At 45.8% G+C, this 18618-nt stretch overlaps 1 protein-coding gene across 7 annotated transcripts in view; it reads left to right on the top strand.

The window, feature by feature from the left end:
- The window catches only part of Adar (adenosine deaminase RNA specific), a 41941-nt gene extending 27549 nt beyond the window's left edge, over window positions 1–14392 (top strand). For 5 of the 7 annotated variants that reach the window (XM_070013773.1, XM_070013772.1, XM_070013770.1 and 2 more), the window contains 12 exons: window positions 68–216; window positions 724–862; window positions 965–1140; window positions 6620–6845; window positions 7076–7247; window positions 7343–7436; window positions 8241–8363; window positions 8605–8738; window positions 10301–10483; window positions 10917–11029; window positions 11356–11483; window positions 11655–14392. In XM_070013773.1, coding sequence (XP_069869874.1) covers window positions 68–216; window positions 724–862; window positions 965–1140; window positions 6620–6845; window positions 7076–7247; window positions 7343–7436; window positions 8241–8363; window positions 8605–8738; window positions 10301–10483; window positions 10917–11029; window positions 11356–11483; window positions 11655–11901 — 1884 coding nt within the window. In that variant the 3' untranslated portion in view covers window positions 11902–14392. The remainder of the gene's footprint in view (window positions 1–67; window positions 217–723; window positions 863–964; window positions 1141–6619; window positions 6846–7075; window positions 7248–7342; window positions 7437–8240; window positions 8364–8604; window positions 8739–10300; window positions 10484–10916; window positions 11030–11355; window positions 11484–11654) is intronic. The other 2 variants (XM_070013769.1, XM_070013771.1) reach the window with 1 other exon arrangement.
- Window positions 14393–18618: the final 4226 nt, after the last annotated feature.

Raw genomic sequence — 18618 nt, 5'->3', positions numbered from 1 at the left:
AACTAAGGTTTTCTCAGCTTTATTTTTTGTTTAGTGTGTTTGGTTTTTGGTATCTCATTTTCTCCAGACAGAAGAGCCAGAGGCCTCCACCCCTTCAGCCACATCCTTATTCTCTGGGAAGAGCCCTGTCACCACATTGCTTGAGTGTATGCACAAACTGGGGAACTCCTGTGAATTCCGTCTCCTGTCCAAAGAAGGCCCTGCCCATGACCCCAAGTATGTCCGATGATCCCATCTCTCCGGAGGCTTTCTCTAAAAAAGAGGGTATCTGCCAATATGAGCCTTGCTTTACTGTGCAGTTTCTTCTGTTTCAGTGTGGAAGGTGAGGGAGATGGGTACTTCAGGGCCTGCTTGCAGCTTGTAAAGCAGAGAATCTGGGCTTAGGAGTTCAAAAAGCAGCAAGCAGTAGGGAGAGTTACAGCTTTTGGGTCACTGTTGGAGGAAGAAAGAGGTTCAGGACCTGGGCAGACCCACGCAGCTGTCTGCTTAAGGTCTGTAGACTTACCTGTTCAAGAAAGATTCCTGGAAGAGGTGAAAAAGGCATACTGAAAAAGGTGAGTCAGGCCACGAGACACTGGGGCAGGAGGTGGGTAAAGCATACCGCCTATTCAAGGTCAATGTGACCTTGCAGAGGTTACATTAGAAGTGAAGGATTGACAGCCTGACAAAGGCACATCTCCTCAACCCAAACCATTATGATCTGGTTTCCTCGTCTCCTGTCAGATTCCAGTACTGTGTTGCTGTGGGAGCACAAACTTTTCCCACAGTGAGTGCTCCCAGCAAGAAGGTGGCAAAGCAGATGGCTGCCGAGGAAGCCATGAAGGCTCTGCATGAGGAAGCAGCCAACATGGTTGATAACCAGGTAGGATGTTTTCCTGCTTAGTTACAGTGCAGATGAGGATCCTCCGTGAGTCCCCCAGTGCCCTGATGTGTTTGTACTTCTTCTGTGGCTAATTTTCTCAAGTCTGGAGAGATGGAATCACTTGATAACTTGGAGCCCAATAAGATCGGGAGGATTGGGGAGCTGGTCAGATACCTGAACACCAACCCTGTGGGCGGCCTGTTGGAATACGCTCGCTCCCACGGTTTTGCTGCTGAGTTCAAGTTGGTCGACCAATCTGGACCTCCTCATGAACCCAAGTGAGTGTACCAGTCCTGGCTACCAGCATATGCCACCCAGAGGGGTGGCCTATAATCCAGAGAAGAAAGGATGTATGTTAGCTGTGAAGAAGGGAAACAAGTCCAGTCCTACATGGAAGACATTCGGTCAGCCTTCTTGAGAATGTATTTTTCTCATGGGTATCAGTGGTCCTTTAAAATTTTTTAAACTAATTTTTGTTTTTAAAAGAGAACATATGCATAGAAAATCATCCAAACCATGGAAATTCTTGTTTCTATCCCAGATTTCTTTGTTTCTACTGACCCACACACTATCACCCCGAGACTTTCTAGAAGTTCCTATGCATAACCAGCATATATTTGTTCATTTATTTATTTATTTATTTATTTATTCCTTTCTTTCTTTTTTTTTTGGTCGGGTCGTGGGGCCTGAACTCTGGGCCTGGGCGCTGCCCTTCAGCTCTTCAGCCCAAGGCTAGTGCTCTACCACTTGAGCTACAGTGCCACTTCCAGCTTTTTTTCTTTTTGCTTATGTGGTGCTGGGGAATTGAACCCAGGGCCTCATGCATGCAAGGCAAGCACTCTACCACTGAGCCACCTTCCCAGCCCTCTTCCTTTCTTTCTTAACAGAAAATAAGCCTATATTCATATATTCACCAAAAAAAACCACATTGTGCTTCCTTTAGTTACCAATATGTCTTGGAGACCATCATAAATCAGCAGATCTACAGATCTTTTGCACAGCTACACTTTATTGAATAGATGCTTCCAGCTTTAAAATTTTTATTAAATAAGAGATATAAAAGACATTTTCCAAAATAGATACCCATGCACCACCACCCAGTTTAAGAAATAGCATGTTGCTAGTGGCATGACTTAAGTGGTAGAGCACTTTAGCAAAGCATGAGGCCCTGAGTTCAAACCTCAGGACTGCTAAAATGGACCAGGTACCAGTGGCTCATTCTTGTAATCCCAGCTATTCAAGAGAGGATTAAGCTTTGAGGCCAGTCTTGCAGGAAAGTTCTCAAGACTTCAACTTCCAAATAACCAGCAAAATCCAGCTGAAGGTATAGCTCAAGTGGTATTGTACCAGCTGAGCAAGCTTGCGGATTATAGACCTTTACCACTGTCTGGCTTATGTGCTGAGGTCGGATCTCACTAACTTTTTGTTTGGACTGGCTTCAAACTGAGATGAACTGTGATCCTCCTAATCTCTGCTCCCCAAGTAGCTTGGATTACAACTATAAGCCACTTTGCCTGGCACTATATTCTTTTACTGTAGCTGCAAATATAGCATTACAGTGCTCAGGCTTACCACAATTTAGTCAACCAGATCCTGTTGATGAGCACCTGCGTTGTTTCCAAACTTGCTACTATAGATAATTCTGCAATAAATATCATGTTGATGAGTACTTACAATTTTGATAAGTATGCCAGACTTTCCTACAATGAGATTATACCAGTTTATGCTTACACTAGCAGTATATAAGAATGGCTTTTCTCTAGCTATCACCAGCCCAAGAGGTATGGTGTTATCAAAGTTGCTATTTTTGCCATTCTAAAATGTAAAAAGATGTCTTATTGTAGTGGAAACATTGGTCTACACTAAGGTATTTTTTAATATTTACCATCATTAATAGATCAGAGGGGGAAAAACACATAATCCTCTCCAGAGATTCAAAAAAAAGCATTTGTAAAATTCAGATACATTCAGATTAAAAAGCCAAACTGTCAGATTTTTAAATATCTCCTTAGCACGAAAAGAATAAACATGTGATGCCAGAAGCAAGCAGCTTATATATTAATGTGCCTAGAACTGTTCCCATTAAGTATAGAGGAAAATGTAGGTGCCTGTGTCATCTTACTGAGTGTGGTTCTGGGATTAATAGTATACAAGGTGCTCGCAGATTATATGAGTATGTACCTGGAACACGCATGAGAAAATCAAAGAAAGGTAGAGAGAATTGAGGAAAGCAGATGATTACAAAGCAGTGTATAAGGGCCGGGAAGGTGGCTCAGTGGTTGAGCGCTTGCCTTGTATGCATGAGGCCCTGGGTTCCATTCCTCAACACCACATAAGCAAAAATAAAAAAGCCGGAAGTAGCGCTGTGGCTCAAATGGTAGAGCGCTAGCCTTGAGCTGAAGAGCTGAGGGACAGCGCCCAGGCCCAAAGTTCAGGCCCCACAACCGGACCCAAAACAAAAACAAAAACAAAAACAAAGCAGTGTATAAGAACTAAGAGCTTTTCGGGGCTGGGAAGGTGGCTTAGTGGTAGAGCGCTTGCCTTGCATGCATAAGGCCCTGGGTTCAATTCCTCAGCACCACATAAGCAAAAATAAAAAAGCCGGAAGTGGTGCTGTGGCTCAAGTGGTAGAGCGCTAGCCTTGAGCTGAAGAGCTGAGGGACAGTGCCCAGGCTCAGAGTTCAGGCCGCACAACCTGACCCCCCCCAAAAAAGAAAAGAACTAAGAGCTTTTCTATGTACAACAACGAGCATATAGGAATTATGGTGAAGAAATTATCCTGTTACAGCAGAATTAAACCACCTCAGTATGTTCTAATTGGAAATGTATAGCCAAATGAAATGCTTTTCAAGGTTATAAAGGAGGGCTTAATTAATGGAGAAAGAATTCTGTAGTTGATAGATTTGGGGATGGGGTGCTGGAGATTGAACCCATACTTTGCATATGCTAGACAAGTACTTTACCACTGAGCTACATTTCCAGCCCAAGAAAATCTATTTGAAACACAAGAGCTCTTCCAGATTAATCTCTTCATATATGTGATCCCAATAAGAAACACTGATAAAAATTATTTTGGAGCTAGAAAAGTTGGTTCTAAAGTTCATATGAAAATAAATATATAACAGCCAGGCAAATTCAGAAAAATAAGAGCAATAAGGCAGATGTTTAAACAGTGTGCTGGTATGGAGATAGGAAGGCACACCAGTAGAATACGTTGGAATTTTTAAAAATCAAGATGGACATAAATGGGGATTTTTGTACATTGTAAATTGAGGTTTCAAATAGTGGGGAAATGATGGATTATTCAGTAATGATGATGGGCACATCTTATAAACAAGACCAGAGCGGATGCTGCTCCTTCCCTCCTCGCGCATTCCACTAGACCTGAGGTTCAAATGAAAAATAAATATAATTACTGAATTACTAAAGTGGAAGCAAGAATGTTTCTAGAATCATCAAGTGGGAAAGTTTTTTCAATCAGAGCATGAAACATAAATGTCTTAGAGAACAAAGCTTGGAAACTGACTATAAGAAAAATTGGATCATAGTAATTGGACTATCTAAAATAAAACACAAAAACAAAAACGCAGAAGCCTATGGGAAGCTGTGATCCTCAGATTTCAGCCTCCTGAATAGCTAGAATTACAAGTATATGCTTCCAGTGCCCAGCAAATTTCTTTAATAAATAACATATTCTAAATAACTCCTTAATAGAAAATCTAAGGGAAACTTAGACAAAAGTATATGAAGCATACAGTCATAGAAAAAGAAACTGTGAATTGTTAATAAAAGTACTCTACTTTTAAAACTCAGTTTTATTGTCAAAAAGTACTCATTACCTGACTTGTATAACTGTAACCCCTTTATGCATCATTTTCATAATAACTTTTTTTGTTTGTTTGTCTTTTTCTTTTGCGGGTCCTGGGGCTTGAACTCAAGGCCTGGGTGCTGTCTCTGAGCCTCTTTGTGCTCAAGACTAGAGCTCTACCACTTTGAGTCACAGCACCACTTCTGGCTTTTTCTGAGTAGTTTACTGGAGATAAGGGTCTCATAGATTTTTCCTGGCCAGGGTGGCTTCAAACCATGATCCTCAGATCTCAGCCTCCAGAGTAGCTAGGATTACAGGTGTGAGCCACTGGCACCTAGCTTATAATAACAATTTTTTAAATCTAAAATATTAAAAAATTAAAAACTCAGTTTACACTTAGTCAATGTACTTAAAACTATAGAGATGTAATCCATCATCTATATCATAGCTAAGGTTAGAGAACAATACTTTCTCTACCTTCTAGCAGGCCTTTTTATGAAAATACACATACTTTGCATGACTGATATACTGATGTATTTTTGTATGCAACATTGTTTATGGTGGCAAAAGACTTAAGATGGTCTAAAGCCCCATCATTGCAGACTGCTTAAGCAAACTGGCATGTCCACACTAAGGAATACTAGACAGTCATATAAAAGAATAGGACAGGGGCTGGGAAGGTGGCTCAGTGGTAGAGTGCTTGCCTTGCATGCCTGAGGCCCTGGGTTCGATTCCTCAGCACCACATAAGCAAAAAAAGAAAAAAGCCGGAAGTGGCGCTGTGGCTCAAGTGGTAGAGCGCTAGCCTTGAACTGAAGAGCTGAGGGACAGCACCCAGGCCCAGAGTTCAGGCCCCACGACCGGACCCCCAAAAAAAAAAAAAAAAGATTAGGATACATCCCTGAGGTTTGGCAGAATGAAAAGGCAAGGTATGCAGTGAGGTGAGAGCACTTGGAATGTTTTCTCAGAGGACTAAGGAAACTAAGGAGGGATGCTTTCTTTTCATAATATGCCCTCATGATTGGAACTTTTATTTGTGTGAGTCTTATTTTTCAGTTTAAAAAGTCAGTAAGGCCAGGCACTGGTGGCTCACACCTGTAATCCTAACTACTTGAGGCTGAGACCTGAAGGTCACAGTTTGAAGCCAGCCTGGGTAGAAAAGTCCGTGGGACTCTTATCTTCAATTAACCACCAGAAAACTTGGAGTGAAGCTATGGCTCAATGTGATTGAGTACTAGCTTTGAGCAAAAGAGCTCAGGGACAGTGCCTAAGGCCTCATGACAAAAAAAAAAAAAAAGTCAAGAAGGAAAGCTCTTATAAAATACTATCTTGTTATTTAAATTTGCCTTTCTCGAATATTAGTGTCAACAATCTATGCATTTTCTTCTCTATAAACTGCCTTGCTGTCCTAATTCAATTTCTTTAGTGTTGTTACTGCTTATTAATATTTTAGAACTTTTCACATAATGAAAACAGTAGCCCTTTGACCAGCCTACCTTGATGTAGAAAACTCAAACAAGAGGCAGCCAGGAAAGGTCCTCCACTGCCCCCTCGTGGCTGGGAAGCACTTGCCCTGTGGTGAAGTCACACTGAAAGGAAGCGCAGTCCATCTCCCTCCAGCGGTTGTGCTACCACCTCCTTTTTCTGTGCTACAGCCATCTGTATTTGATGGCAAGTGGTACTGGGCCTCTATTTACAGAAATACAAAATTTTTTTTAAAAATATATTTACATTTTCAAGAGTCAATTTAGAGAAAAACATTAAGGAATAGTCCAGTGACATATGGAGCCAGCAAAATTCATGTGGTAATTCATGAATGACCAAAGACTGGGAAATGCTGCTAGAGAGAGCTGTCAAGATGGATGGGTCCATATGTTTGCAAAGCCAGCCGTTCCCTGGGACAGCTGTCAAGGTCTGGTGCTTGTCTTTATCCCACTTCTCATCCCAAAGGTTCGTTTATCAAGCAAAAGTTGGAGGCCGCTGGTTTCCGGCCGTCTGTGCACACAGCAAGAAGCAAGGCAAGCAGGAAGCAGCAGATGCGGCCCTCCGGGTCTTGATTGGGGAGAACGAGAAGGCAGAGCGCATGGGTTTCACAGAGGTAACCCCAGTGACAGGGGCCAGTCTCAGAAGAACTATGCTCCTCCTCTCCAGGTCCCCAGATGCACATCCAAAGACAGTTAAGACTTCTACTTTTGCTGCTCCCTTTTCTTGGGGGGAGGGCCCTTCACTTATCATGTGAATTAGCCATAGGCTTTAAAACTAGCTTTGTTAGGCATATGAGTGGGACAAGAGATAGGAGGCGAAGGTGACTTCCAGATCAAGGACAACATGGTCTCTCTGCTCACTGTGCAATATGGTGGACCGAGGCTGGGCTATGTGGCCCTGACCCTGTCCCTCTCCCCACAGCTGCCTCTCAGCGGCAGTACTTTCCATGACCAGATAGCTATGCTGAGCCACCAGTGCTTCAATGCGCTCACCAACAGTTTCCAGCCCTCTTTGCTGGGCCGCAAGATCCTGGCTGCCATCATTATGAAGAGAGACGCTGAGGACATGGGTGTTGTGGTCAGCTTGGGGACAGGTAAGTGAGGGGGCAAGGGCATATGGGAACTGACGATCTCGAAGTTGGAGTCATTTCTGTCTTTCCCTGATTCACTGTGATTCTTGTTTTCCCAGGGAATCGCTGTGTGAAAGGAGACTCTCTCAGCCTAAAGGGAGAAACTGTCAATGACTGTCATGCTGAAATCATCTCCCGGAGAGGCTTCATCAGGTGGGAAAGATGGGCAGCCAGTGGGCCTTGGCCACTGGGTGAGCGAGCACTCCCTGGCCTGCCCATGCAGGGGACCATGGCTCCTACACTTCCTCCCCTGAACCCCAAGTTGTGCAGCAGCTCCTTGCTCCAGCAGTGGCATTCTTCATTTTGTTTTTAACTGGTTGGTTTTTGTGGGGGAGTTGGAGGGTTTTTTTTTTGCCTTTTCTGTTTTGTTACTGGGAATCGAACCCAGAACGTTGCACTTGCTAGGCAAGTGCTTTGCCACTGGGCTACACATCCTAGCCCAGCATCCTTCATTTTCAACTAATGCATTTGAATCCTCCCCTCTGGGACCTGGCTGCCTCCCACTGCTCAGCCCGTTTCTAAGTGCCCTCCTTTTCCTGATGATTGCCTCATGTCCTCTCTTTAGAATACAAGGTGACCTCCAGGTTCTCAGGGCCTTGGGGATGAGGCAGCCTTCTCTGTTTGGGACCTACAATCTTGATGCCCCTGCTGGCTTTCTCCTCTAGTTCACCTTTTCTTTAATTTATGAAGCTAGAGGCTCAGGGAGAAGCAGCAGCCTCATGTAGGCTTTGAATGTGTTGATCTTGCCCTGGAATTCCCAAAGCTGCTGTAACGAGGAGCCCTGGCTAACTTTTACTTAATGCCAAGGCCTCTGATAGAATGTTCCAGCCCTTCTTTTCACCTGAAATCTGACAAGTGTGTACCACTGAGGTTTTTCCTGACATGGGCTTAGGAAGAGGTCACATCATGGAAGCCCAGAACCAAGCTGCCATCCTAACCCAGGCTTTCCTTCTATAGGTTTCTCTACAGTGAGCTAATGAAACACAACCATCGTACTGCAAAGGATAGCATATTTGAGCTTGCTAGGGGAGGAGAGAAGCTCCAGATAAAAAAGACTGTTTCGTTCCATCTCTATATCAGGTCTGTATTGGCTCTCTCGCTGCTGGCACAAGCCCTGCCAGGCTCTCTGGCCTGGGTGTCCAAATGCTTCCCTGGCCCCTAAGTCTGATCTCAGACTGTAGCTACTCTCCACTGTTTGAGGTATGTATCCTGGGGGAGAATCATACATCCGTTGCCACCCATCTCCAATTCCTCATCAGACATGGAGCCCCAAGCTGGGCCAGTCTGCATGGTGAGTTTTAATATGAGCCCTGTGTTGCAGCACTGCTCCATGTGGCGATGGGGCCCTCTTCGACAAGTCCTGTAGCGACCGCGCTGTGGAAAGCACAGATTCCCGCCACTACCCTGTCTTTGAGAATCCCAAACAAGGCAAGCTCCGCACCAAGGTGGAGAATGGTGAGTGATACATGGCATCCTTCCCACTGTAGTTGTGAGACTGGTGGGGTAGAGGATAGTCTTAGATTCCAGGCAACAAGGTGGTATTTACATTTACAAGACAGGAAAAATCCTGAACTGGAGGAAGATGGAGATCCTATTTTGAATCTTTGAGCTTGAAAACCCTAGGCCCATCTGGAGCTCAGCGGAGAAAGCCTGGCTGGAAACAGAAATAGGAGGATCATTGCCCTGTGTGATTGTCATGTCCATGGGCATAGGCAGGAGTACCCTGGGAAAGGGTAGGGGGATGAGAAGGGGTGGTGCTGAGAGCCTGCCTTCTGTCTAGTTGGCTGCTGATGTTCACCTTGCCTGCTAGCTCCTCTCCTGTCCTCTAATGTCTCCCCACTGTCTCCTCACAATACTGCTGTCTCTTCACACATCAACAGTTATCTGACTGGTCCCCAGACCTAAATCAGATTATGTCAGTTAAACTGCTAAATGCCTTGCAGTTTAAGCAGAGTCACCATATGACTCATGCTTCCCTCCTAGGAGTTTACCCAAGAGAAATGAAGACTGGTCCACACACAAACACTAGTATGGGGCCATTGACTGCAACATTATTCACAGTAGCCCAAGTGGAAACAATCCAAGTGTCCATCCCCTGATGAACAATAAATAGAATATGGTATATCCATACAATGCAATATTATTTGGCCATGAAAAGAAATGTAGTACGTTTTATATATACAACAACATGAATGAACCTTGAAAACATGCTAATGGAAAAAGCCAGTCAGAAAAGATCATACATGGTATGATTCCATTTATATAAAATGTCTAGAATAAGCATATCCATAGAGGCAGACAGTAAACTGTAACTGGGTTGGGCATAGGTGGAGTTGGAGGGAAATGAGTGTCCACCAATAAGTGGTGGGAGGTTTCTTTGGGGGGATGAAATGGTCTAAAGCTGGTTGTAGTGATGGCTGCACAAACATAAAAATACGAGAAGTCAGTGACTGTCGTGTGTTAAACTGGCTAATCATATGGTATATGATTAGTGGTTCCCACTGTACCATGCCTGCAGGGAGAACCTCCATGACCTCCCAGCCTCCTCTCAGCCTCTTTTCCCCTCTCACAGGTGCACTATTTCCTTTATCAGCTCCCTGAACTGCCTCCGAGCCTTTGCTGTTGTTGTTCCCAGTGTCTGAAACACTCTTAACTCCAGCTGTTCCTTCTCCTTTGTGTCTTTGCTCCCCTGACTTTTCCACCCCAGGAGCTTCCCCAGGCTATCCCCCATTATAGCTCCCTCAAAGCCTCTGGAGCAATGTTACCTCCTAGAATTCCAGTGTGTAGGTGTTGGTTTGCTTGGTTAGTGTCTGTCCATTCCTTTTTGTCTCCCACACCCACAAATATCACAGGAGGACAAATTGTCCAGCATTACGCATAGACCTTGGCACTGAGTGGGGGCATTGCCTTGCATGAAGAGAGTCAATAGCCAATAGCCCAGGCCTCGGTAGCACAAATACTGTGCCACAGACCACAGGTTGGGTGGTCTGTGGGTCTGACCTAAGTCTCTCACACAGGGGAAGGCACAATCCCTGTAGAGTCCAGTGACATTGTACCCACTTGGGATGGCATTCGACTTGGAGAGAGGCTCCGAACCATGTCCTGTAGTGACAAAATCCTACGCTGGAATATTCTGGGTCTTCAAGGGGCACTGTTGACCCACTTCCTACAGCCTGTGTATCTCAAATCTGTCACATTGGGTAAGAGACCTGCCTTGGGAGGGGGAACCCATGTCCTTCTCAGCCCAAATCCCAGAAAACTGCATATCATGTCTCCCCTTCCCAAAATGAGCTCAGCTAACTTGTCAGTCATGGTTTCTGCGGTCCATTACTGTGGTGACAGGAAGGCGGGTCCAGGTACCAGGGTCCAGGTACCAGGTAGCAGCCTCAAGAAAGACAGGCCAGGCCAGCCTTGCCAGTGTTCAAGACTGCAGCATCTTAGTTCTTCCCTTGACCTCCTCAGCCCTTAACCTTACCTGGAACCTTCTGGTTTGTGCTTAAATATTTTAAGATCTTTACATGGCATGGCTCATCACAGTCACAGCTCTTGCAGACATTCAGACTCTCTAAGCATCTCGGCCTCTTAATAGTATTTGGTCCAAACATTGGCATGTTTTTCTTTTTGTGTACCCAGGTTACCTATTCAGCCAAGGGCATCTGACCCGTGCTATTTGCTGTCGTGTGACGAGAGACGGGAAATCATTTGAGCACGGACTACGATATCCCTTTACTGTCAACCATCCCAAGGTGCTATAACCCCTTTGTATTTTCTCTTGGCATTTATCTCCTTTTCAAACAGTTCTGTCAGCAGGGCAAATGTAGGCAAAGGAACCCTTGTCAGTGTGTCTAGAACTTGTCCTTTCCTTCCCCTCCCAAGGGCTTTCCTCTTAATCTGAAAGTCATCTGAATTGAGGTGGAGTTAGTGGTTCTGTAGTCTACTGAGCCCCATAGCCAAATGAAATAAGAGGGCAACATCATGGCTCCACACTCCCTCTTTCCCATGAGTTTCTGCTCCCAAAGCTTCTCCTTGAAATGTCTCTGTCTTTCTCCTATGGCTCCCATGGGATCCCTAGGTTGGTCGAGTCACTGTGTATGATTCCAAAAGACAATCTGGGAAGACAAAGGAGACAAGCGTCAACTGGTGTTTGGCTGATGGCTTTGACCTTGAGATCCTGGATGGTACCAGAGGCACCGTGGATGGGTAAGGGGGGGTTGGAGGGTATGAGAAAAGCAAAGCCAAACTTAATGCCCTAAAACTGGCAAGAGTGTATTCCTCTCCTGCCAGTCCCCAGACCTTAAAGTGCCATCCACCCGCTTTGGCTCCCCGCTTCTCCTGGTCCTAAGTGAATAACGACTACTTTTATTTTCCCAGACCAGGGAATGAATTGTCACGGTTGTCCAAAAAGAACATTTTCCTTCAATTTAAGAAGCTCTGCTCCTTCCGTTATCGCAGGGATTTACTGAAACTCTCCTATGGGGAGGCCAAGAAAGCTGCCCGTGACTATGAGACAGCCAAGAATTACTTCAAGAAAAGCCTGAGGGATATGGGCTATGGGAACTGGATAAGCAAACCACAGGAGGAAAAGAACTTTTACCTCTGTCCAGTACCCAATGACTGATTGCGTGGGCATTTCCCACGGGGTGGGAGGGTGGTCCATTGCATTCCTCATCACATTGATCAGGGGTCTGGGGGACTTTTTAACCCCTTTTTATTTTAATGGAACCATAACTGGTGGTTCTGAGAACTCTTGAGTTCCCATTTATCCTGCTTTCTTTGGGAGTTTTAGGTTGGGCCAGGCCAGGCCCCCTTCTCTTTTCCTGAGTAAAGAGCCAGAGATCTAAAGGAAGAGAAAAGGGTTTATCTTTTCACCCAAATCATAAGCAGTCACTGAGCACCTACAGCCATTTCCTCTTAAGTTTCGTTGTGTTTTGGGTTTTTTTCCATTTCCTTTTTCTTTGTTTGTCACACTGACCTGTTGTAGACTTGAATAGGTTCCAGGCAGTTCTTCGTGAATCATGTCAGGGACTAATGACTTCATTTATGGATTCTGCAGGCCCCTCAACTTCCCTTCTGTTCTGGGGTTCCTTCCTGTGGTCATGATCATTATGCCTCTCCTTCCCTACCCCAGAGTACTGAGACATGAACCTAAGGAATTTAGTGAAACATTTACAAGGGCAGGAGTTGAAACTGCCCTCAGTTAATTACCAGTGCCGATGGAAATGTAACCGGAATCTGCGAATCCTGCCTGGTGTGGGGTCTTGCATGGCAGCCAGCTCCGGGAGAGCTGCTGGTGGGGAGGCACTGCCCTTCTCCAGACAGCAGGGGTTGAGAACCAGCCAGAACGGACTGGGGAAGTTGCCCAAGCAGTAGCTGAGGCTTCCCCATGCAGGAGGCAGACATTCCTTGGCATATGGCCAAGCTCCCATCTGCCCTTCCATCGAAAGCATTCCTAGGAACTTACCCTGCCTTGTATAAGGAGTAGGGCCAGAGAGCTTAACCAACTGATGGTGGGAAAAATCCAAGACATATCCTAGCAGAAGAATCATCTCTGCTCAGTTAGAGCTTAGTGAGAATAAAGGCAAAAAGATCATGTTGGGTCCTATCACTGTTCCACCCAGTATATTTCTCATGGCATTGATAACAAGGGAAGTTGACTAAGCCTTCTGTAAATTAGAAGTTGTTTTTGTTTTTTGTTTTTTAATGCCAGAGAAGTTGATTTTTAACTGTGATGGCACAGATTGGAAATTCATGCAAGTGCTTTCAAATTGCCAAATGGCTTTAGTAGCTGGATCATTGGCAGGGCACAGGTCTAAAGCCTTTCTGCCTATTAGGGAGTCTTGACGGGGTCGACATACAAGAAGACAATAGTTAGGTCAAAGGGCAGGTGGTCCTCACAGTCTGTGGTGGACTCCCTTGTCTGTTCTGCTATCTGAACCTTTGGCCTGTGTGGAACCTGCCCTGTGGCTAAGTCAGCCGGATATGCTCAAGAGGACAAACAAGGCTCTGCTTCTTCCAGGACTTGAGCCTCTCTTTCCTTTGGATGATGTGTCTGCATCTGAAAAAGGCTGTCCGGGCTCCCCTCGCCCCTGACCTGCTGATAATTACCCTCCCTCTACCCACCTCTTCGAAGTAGATAGATCCACATTTGCACTTTTATTCTTCTGGCTACTACTATGCCCTCTGTACCTAAGACCAAAAATTGACCAAGATAAGAATGCGTGTTTTTTAAATACACCAGGGATGTCTTTGAGGAACACCAGTGGAATTGGTGTCCCCCAGGAACAGGTAGGGAAATGATGCATGTCTCTGGGGTAGAGAGAGACTGCTCCCAGACTTCATGAATGCTGCCACACTTGGTATAGGGGCTGATGGCCCAGTAAATCAGTTCTGGCAACTGCCTCTGAGGTAGAGAAATCTTGGTGTCCCCAACTATGGGAAAGGAGTGCATTCCCTGGGTTCTTCAGGCTGAATGGTATCACCTGATTCCTCAGGATGTTTGGTCCTCCGGTCCCTCTTGGGCATTAGAATCTCAGGCAGAGCTGCCTCAGCTGCCTCTTCATTAGCAAGGAACACAGGGCTCTAAGATCAGAGCCCTCACTTGACCCCAGGACCTTAGCTAGCAAACGGGCAATATTTGGTTTCTGCTGAAGGAAGACAGCGAGGCATCCCTGCACTCCACACGCCTGCTGGAAACGAGCCGTGTCAGTCCCCATCCTACTGCATCCCCTTGCCCCTCTGAGTCACGCAGGACCAAGAGGCACAGCTTCAGCCCAGTGTTCTCCACTTTCTTGTCCAATCTTTGTCAATAAGCAAAGCACCTCCTGCTTTCTTAAAATGATTTTTGTAGTTTATTTGTCTGAACTGTGGCTATTGTGTGGTCTTTGAATAATCATGTGTGCAAATTGTCAGTGCTTGAAGCTATTTCCTTTACTCGAGTTGAAAGGACTCTGTTGGCTTTGGAGTCTGACTCCAAGAGCAGAGTGGGGAAGAGCCCAAGCATAGCCTTGGTGCTATGATGGCTGCAGTCCAGTTTTACAATTATGCTTTTTGTGTCCCTAATGAATAACAATATACATTCCTAATAAATAAAGAGTGAAAACCAGAACTATCAGAAAGTTTCAAGTCTCCGTTTCTTGAGGAGGTGAAGGTGGGCAGAGAGGAACCTGTGGTCTTGGGGTTTCTGGTAACAGCACCCGTGGCATCTGACACTGAAGCTGAGGAGAGGATCACCCCGCAGCCTGTGGAAGGAACCACTTCAAAGAGACTCCTGGGGTAGGTAAGTTTGCTGCTGGGTGGACACATCAGGCACTCTACCCGCTCCATACCTTCCTCTCATCACAGCCCACCACCAAATGGACTTGATGGACAGAATTTCAAGGCCCAGAAGAGGGGAGGGAAACTTCCCTTGAGACTAACACAAATCAAACAACTCTCAGTCGCCCTAAGGAGTGTTTTCTATCCCACTTTGCCTGCAGGAAGGTGTATGTTTGGAGAAGAGTTGTGGCTGGCCCAGGACAGGCCTAGGTGCAGTTTAAGAGACTATTTTCTTTCTACTTCTATTCATGACATCCAAAATCTCCCCATGTTGAATTTGAAAGAACTTCATCGCTTTCCACTTACTCCAGAATTTCTAGAAGACTACCTTTTAACAGTAATATACCAGAGGATGATAAAGGATGATGACGCTAGCTAAGTTACAATGAAAGTTTTTTGTTTTTTTTTTGTCGGTCATGGGGTTTGAACTCAGTGCTGTCCCTGATCTCTTTTGCTGAAGGCTAGTGTGTGACTAGCCACAGTTGCAATTTGGATTGTTTTAGGTAATTAATTGGACATAAGAGTCTTATAGACTTTTCTGCCTGGGCTTCCAAATGCAATCCTCAGATCTCAGCCTCCTAAGTAGGACTACAGGTGTGACCCACCAATGCCAGACACAATGAAATTCTTATCTTTTTTTTTCTTTTTGCTTATCTTTATACAAATAGAACCAAGGCCAGAAGAACCAACCACATTGGAACATGACATGAGAACCAGAATGACATGTGTTCCTCCCTGTCTGAAATAGAGGGTTCAGCGAACTGAATAGTTTTTAACTTAAAGGCCATTTAGGATAATTTAACTCTTCTGTGATGTCCCAAAAAACTTGGGTGCCACTGTCCTCACACATATCCTGTTCTACCTGGAGGGAAATGTATCCAGGCCTTTTAGAAAATGGATGGTTTGGGGAAGCTAGCATGTGGCTCATCGGTAAAACGTGTTAATAGGCGTAAGTGGAATTAGGTCCCCAACAAAAGTATTTAAAAAAAAAATAGTTTCCTTAAAGCCTAAGCCCAGCCACCTCCACCTCTGAACTGACTGGGGCAGGACCGGATTTTCTTCAGCTCATCATCTCAGATGCATTTCATCAGGAGCCCAGAATTTCATATTGTTTCCCAGATTTGGGCGCAAATCAAACCATTGTTCCAGGAGCACATCTAACCTCCTAGCTGACTGATACCTTCTGTTCCCAGAGCACAGGGCGTGAGAGCAGGCCAGCCTCGGGAGGCTGGTCTTCCCTCTGCCTGGTGCTTTGCAGAAGGTCCTCTTCATGCCCCCTGGGCTCTGTCTACCCCAAGTCTAGCCATTTGGCCATTTCTTTTGCATCTGATAAGTGAATATGCGAAATTACAAGTCACAATGATTTAACTCAATTTTCTTTGGATTTGCATAATGCCTTTAACCTTTCATAGGTCTACTCTCTCCAACATTCTCCCCTTTTCCCTATATTTGCCAACCCTAACCCCTGAGGGTTCTGCCCCACCTGCCAAATAAAACAGTGACAAGAAGTCTTTGGAAATGACTTTCTTTAAGAGAATCTCAAGTTTCCTAATGAGTCCAGCTTGGGGGAGACTAGACCAGTGGAGACAAGGGAGACCAAGGACAGTGTAGGGAGGGTAGTGGGGTGGGGGTAAGTTGTCCTACTGATTCCTAAGGCTACAGTCCCTGAAGAACCCTGTGACTATCACACTGACCTCTTAGGCCTATTGGGGTAACTATTAGGAGGTTGTGCTTGTTCTGATTGGTCAGGGTTGGTGATGGGAGGCTAGGTTGTGAGTGAAGCTATGACACCAGCCCATTTCTACCTAGAAGCAGAGGGTGACAAGTGAACTATCATTCTGGCTTGGGAGCAATTCAGACGAATCCCCAAATATCCTTTTTTCCCCTCCCTGGGAGCTCTTTTGCTCCAAAGACCACAGTGAGAACTAAGGAACAGGCCTCTGCCACATCGGGAGATCGTGCTGCCAGCTGTCAGCGTGTCAGAGCCTCCTTTCTCTTCTGTACAATGAGATTTGAAGAGACCAAAAATGGGCCAGAGCCTATTTCTTTAGAAGGAAATGGTCTTGCCTTTCCTTTGCAGATAATCTTCCTTGTACAACACACCACCTGGGAGGCTGCCTGAATCCTGTCTGCTTTTGTGTTTTCAGTAACATGGTACCAGCTGTTCAGGATCGCAGCCCTCGCTACCAGGAAGCTGTCTTTCTCCTACCGCACTGTCAGCTCAAGCACACAGCCTGTATGTACTGTCAAACCATGAAAAAATGGCTTCCATCACTATGGCCTTGCCATGTCTAACAAGAATCCCCAGCTCCTTTCCTCACTGCTCCCACAACCTAGTTCAGGTTGCTATTCTCTTTCTACCCCTCCTCAGACCTTTTCAAGGCCTTGCCCAGCTCTGAACCCAGCCCCTAATTCTCTCTAGAGACAGCCCCACCATGGAAAGGAGGCCTCCCTGACATCACCAAGAGAAGACCAGAGGATGCAAAAGTGGCAGGGCCTATGCTTCTCCAAAGCTTCCCAATGCCTTAGCCCTGTTGTCCTTGCCACAGAGTACAGCCCTTCCTCCACCCTTCTCTCCTTCAAAGGGCATGGGCCCCAAAGGGCTGAACCCAAGTGGAGGTAATGATACTGCCCAGTGGTTCTTTCTGCACATCAACCACTGCAGTTCCAGCCCCCTGCCATTCCTTGTACATATGCCAGCAGCAAGTTCAGAGGTGAGTGTCTCTATGAGTCAGCAAGTAACCTCTGGGCCTCATTACTTGCTATGTTATGTAGAGAGGGCTTCGGCTGCTCTCTAATCTTTCTAGCACCCTCTGGTGACTACATTGGATGTCAGACCAAGTGGAATGTAATTAAAAAAAAAAAAAAAGTACCACTGCAGCAGAAGCTGGTGTGACCACTGGGAGCGCAGGCCCTGGAGGGCCTCAAGCTAACTTGTTATCATTCAGAGGGACAGTTCCTTTCTAGTTCCTGCTCTGGATTTCAGTATTTTCTCCCAGGACTGTGAGTTTGAGGTGAGTACAGGCAAAACTATAGGCAATTCTTGCTGGGTGCTGGTGGCTCATGCCTGTAATCTCAGCTACTCAGGAGGCTAAGATTTGAGGATCATAGTTCAAAGCTAGCCTGGGAAGGAACATCCATGAGACTTATCCCCAATCAACCACACACACACAAACACACATATATACAAAGCTGGAAATGGAGTTGTGTCTCAAGTAAGAGAGCACTAGTCTTGAGCAAAAAAGCTCAGGGACAGCATTCAAGCCCTGAGTTCAAGCCCCAGGACTGGCACAATAAATAAGTTAATAATAAATAAATGGCAATGCTCAATTTTCTGTTCTAGAAGAGGGAATGAATCTCCTCTGCCACCAAGAAGAGATGCCAACAAGCCTGTCCTGACAAGTATGTGATATACTGGGAGATATCTTGGTAGCTGCTAGCCTTGGGTCTCAGTGATACCCTTCCATGGCCAGACTAGATCACCCTGGATCCCTCAGCACACACCTACCTGTATTGAGGGAAACTGAGCAGGCACAGGACAAAAGCTCTACCCAGGAATGAAGTAAAGTTTGGCTGAGGATGCTCCAACAGGTAGCCTTTAGACTCCTTAGACTCAAGATCCCCACAGTATTCTCCCCAGCTACATGTCTCCTGCTCCCCTGCTCCCCCAGCTCCCTCAGGTCCAGGCCCTGTTGGGAGAAACTTGATCTGCTCAAGGAAGAGATAGGTGATGTGTGGGTTCAGGAGGAAAGCTGGCATGCCAGTCATGTGACCCCATCCCACAGGCTCTGGAAGGGCCTCTCAGATCCCACACCCATGAAGTATCTACTCTGTGCCAGATACACTGGTATGCTTTTCGAAAGCATCCTCCATCCTCACAGCAATACTACAAAGAGAACATAACTCTTCCCCTCATGAGGCAAGGAGGCTCAGGCCTAGAAAACCTGCCCAGAGTAATGACGGAGCTGGGGTGGTAACTTCGCCTCAGAGATCCTGGTCCCTTTGCTTGTGCTGTTTCTCC

Source organism: Dipodomys merriami, unplaced genomic scaffold, assembly GCF_024711535.1.
Source record: "Dipodomys merriami isolate MVZ:Mamm:240054 unplaced genomic scaffold, mDipMer1.0.p SCAF_92, whole genome shotgun sequence".
In the NCBI taxonomy this organism is placed as follows: domain Eukaryota; kingdom Metazoa; phylum Chordata; class Mammalia; order Rodentia; family Heteromyidae; genus Dipodomys; species Dipodomys merriami.
This window is presented reverse-complemented; position numbering and strand designations above follow the sequence as displayed.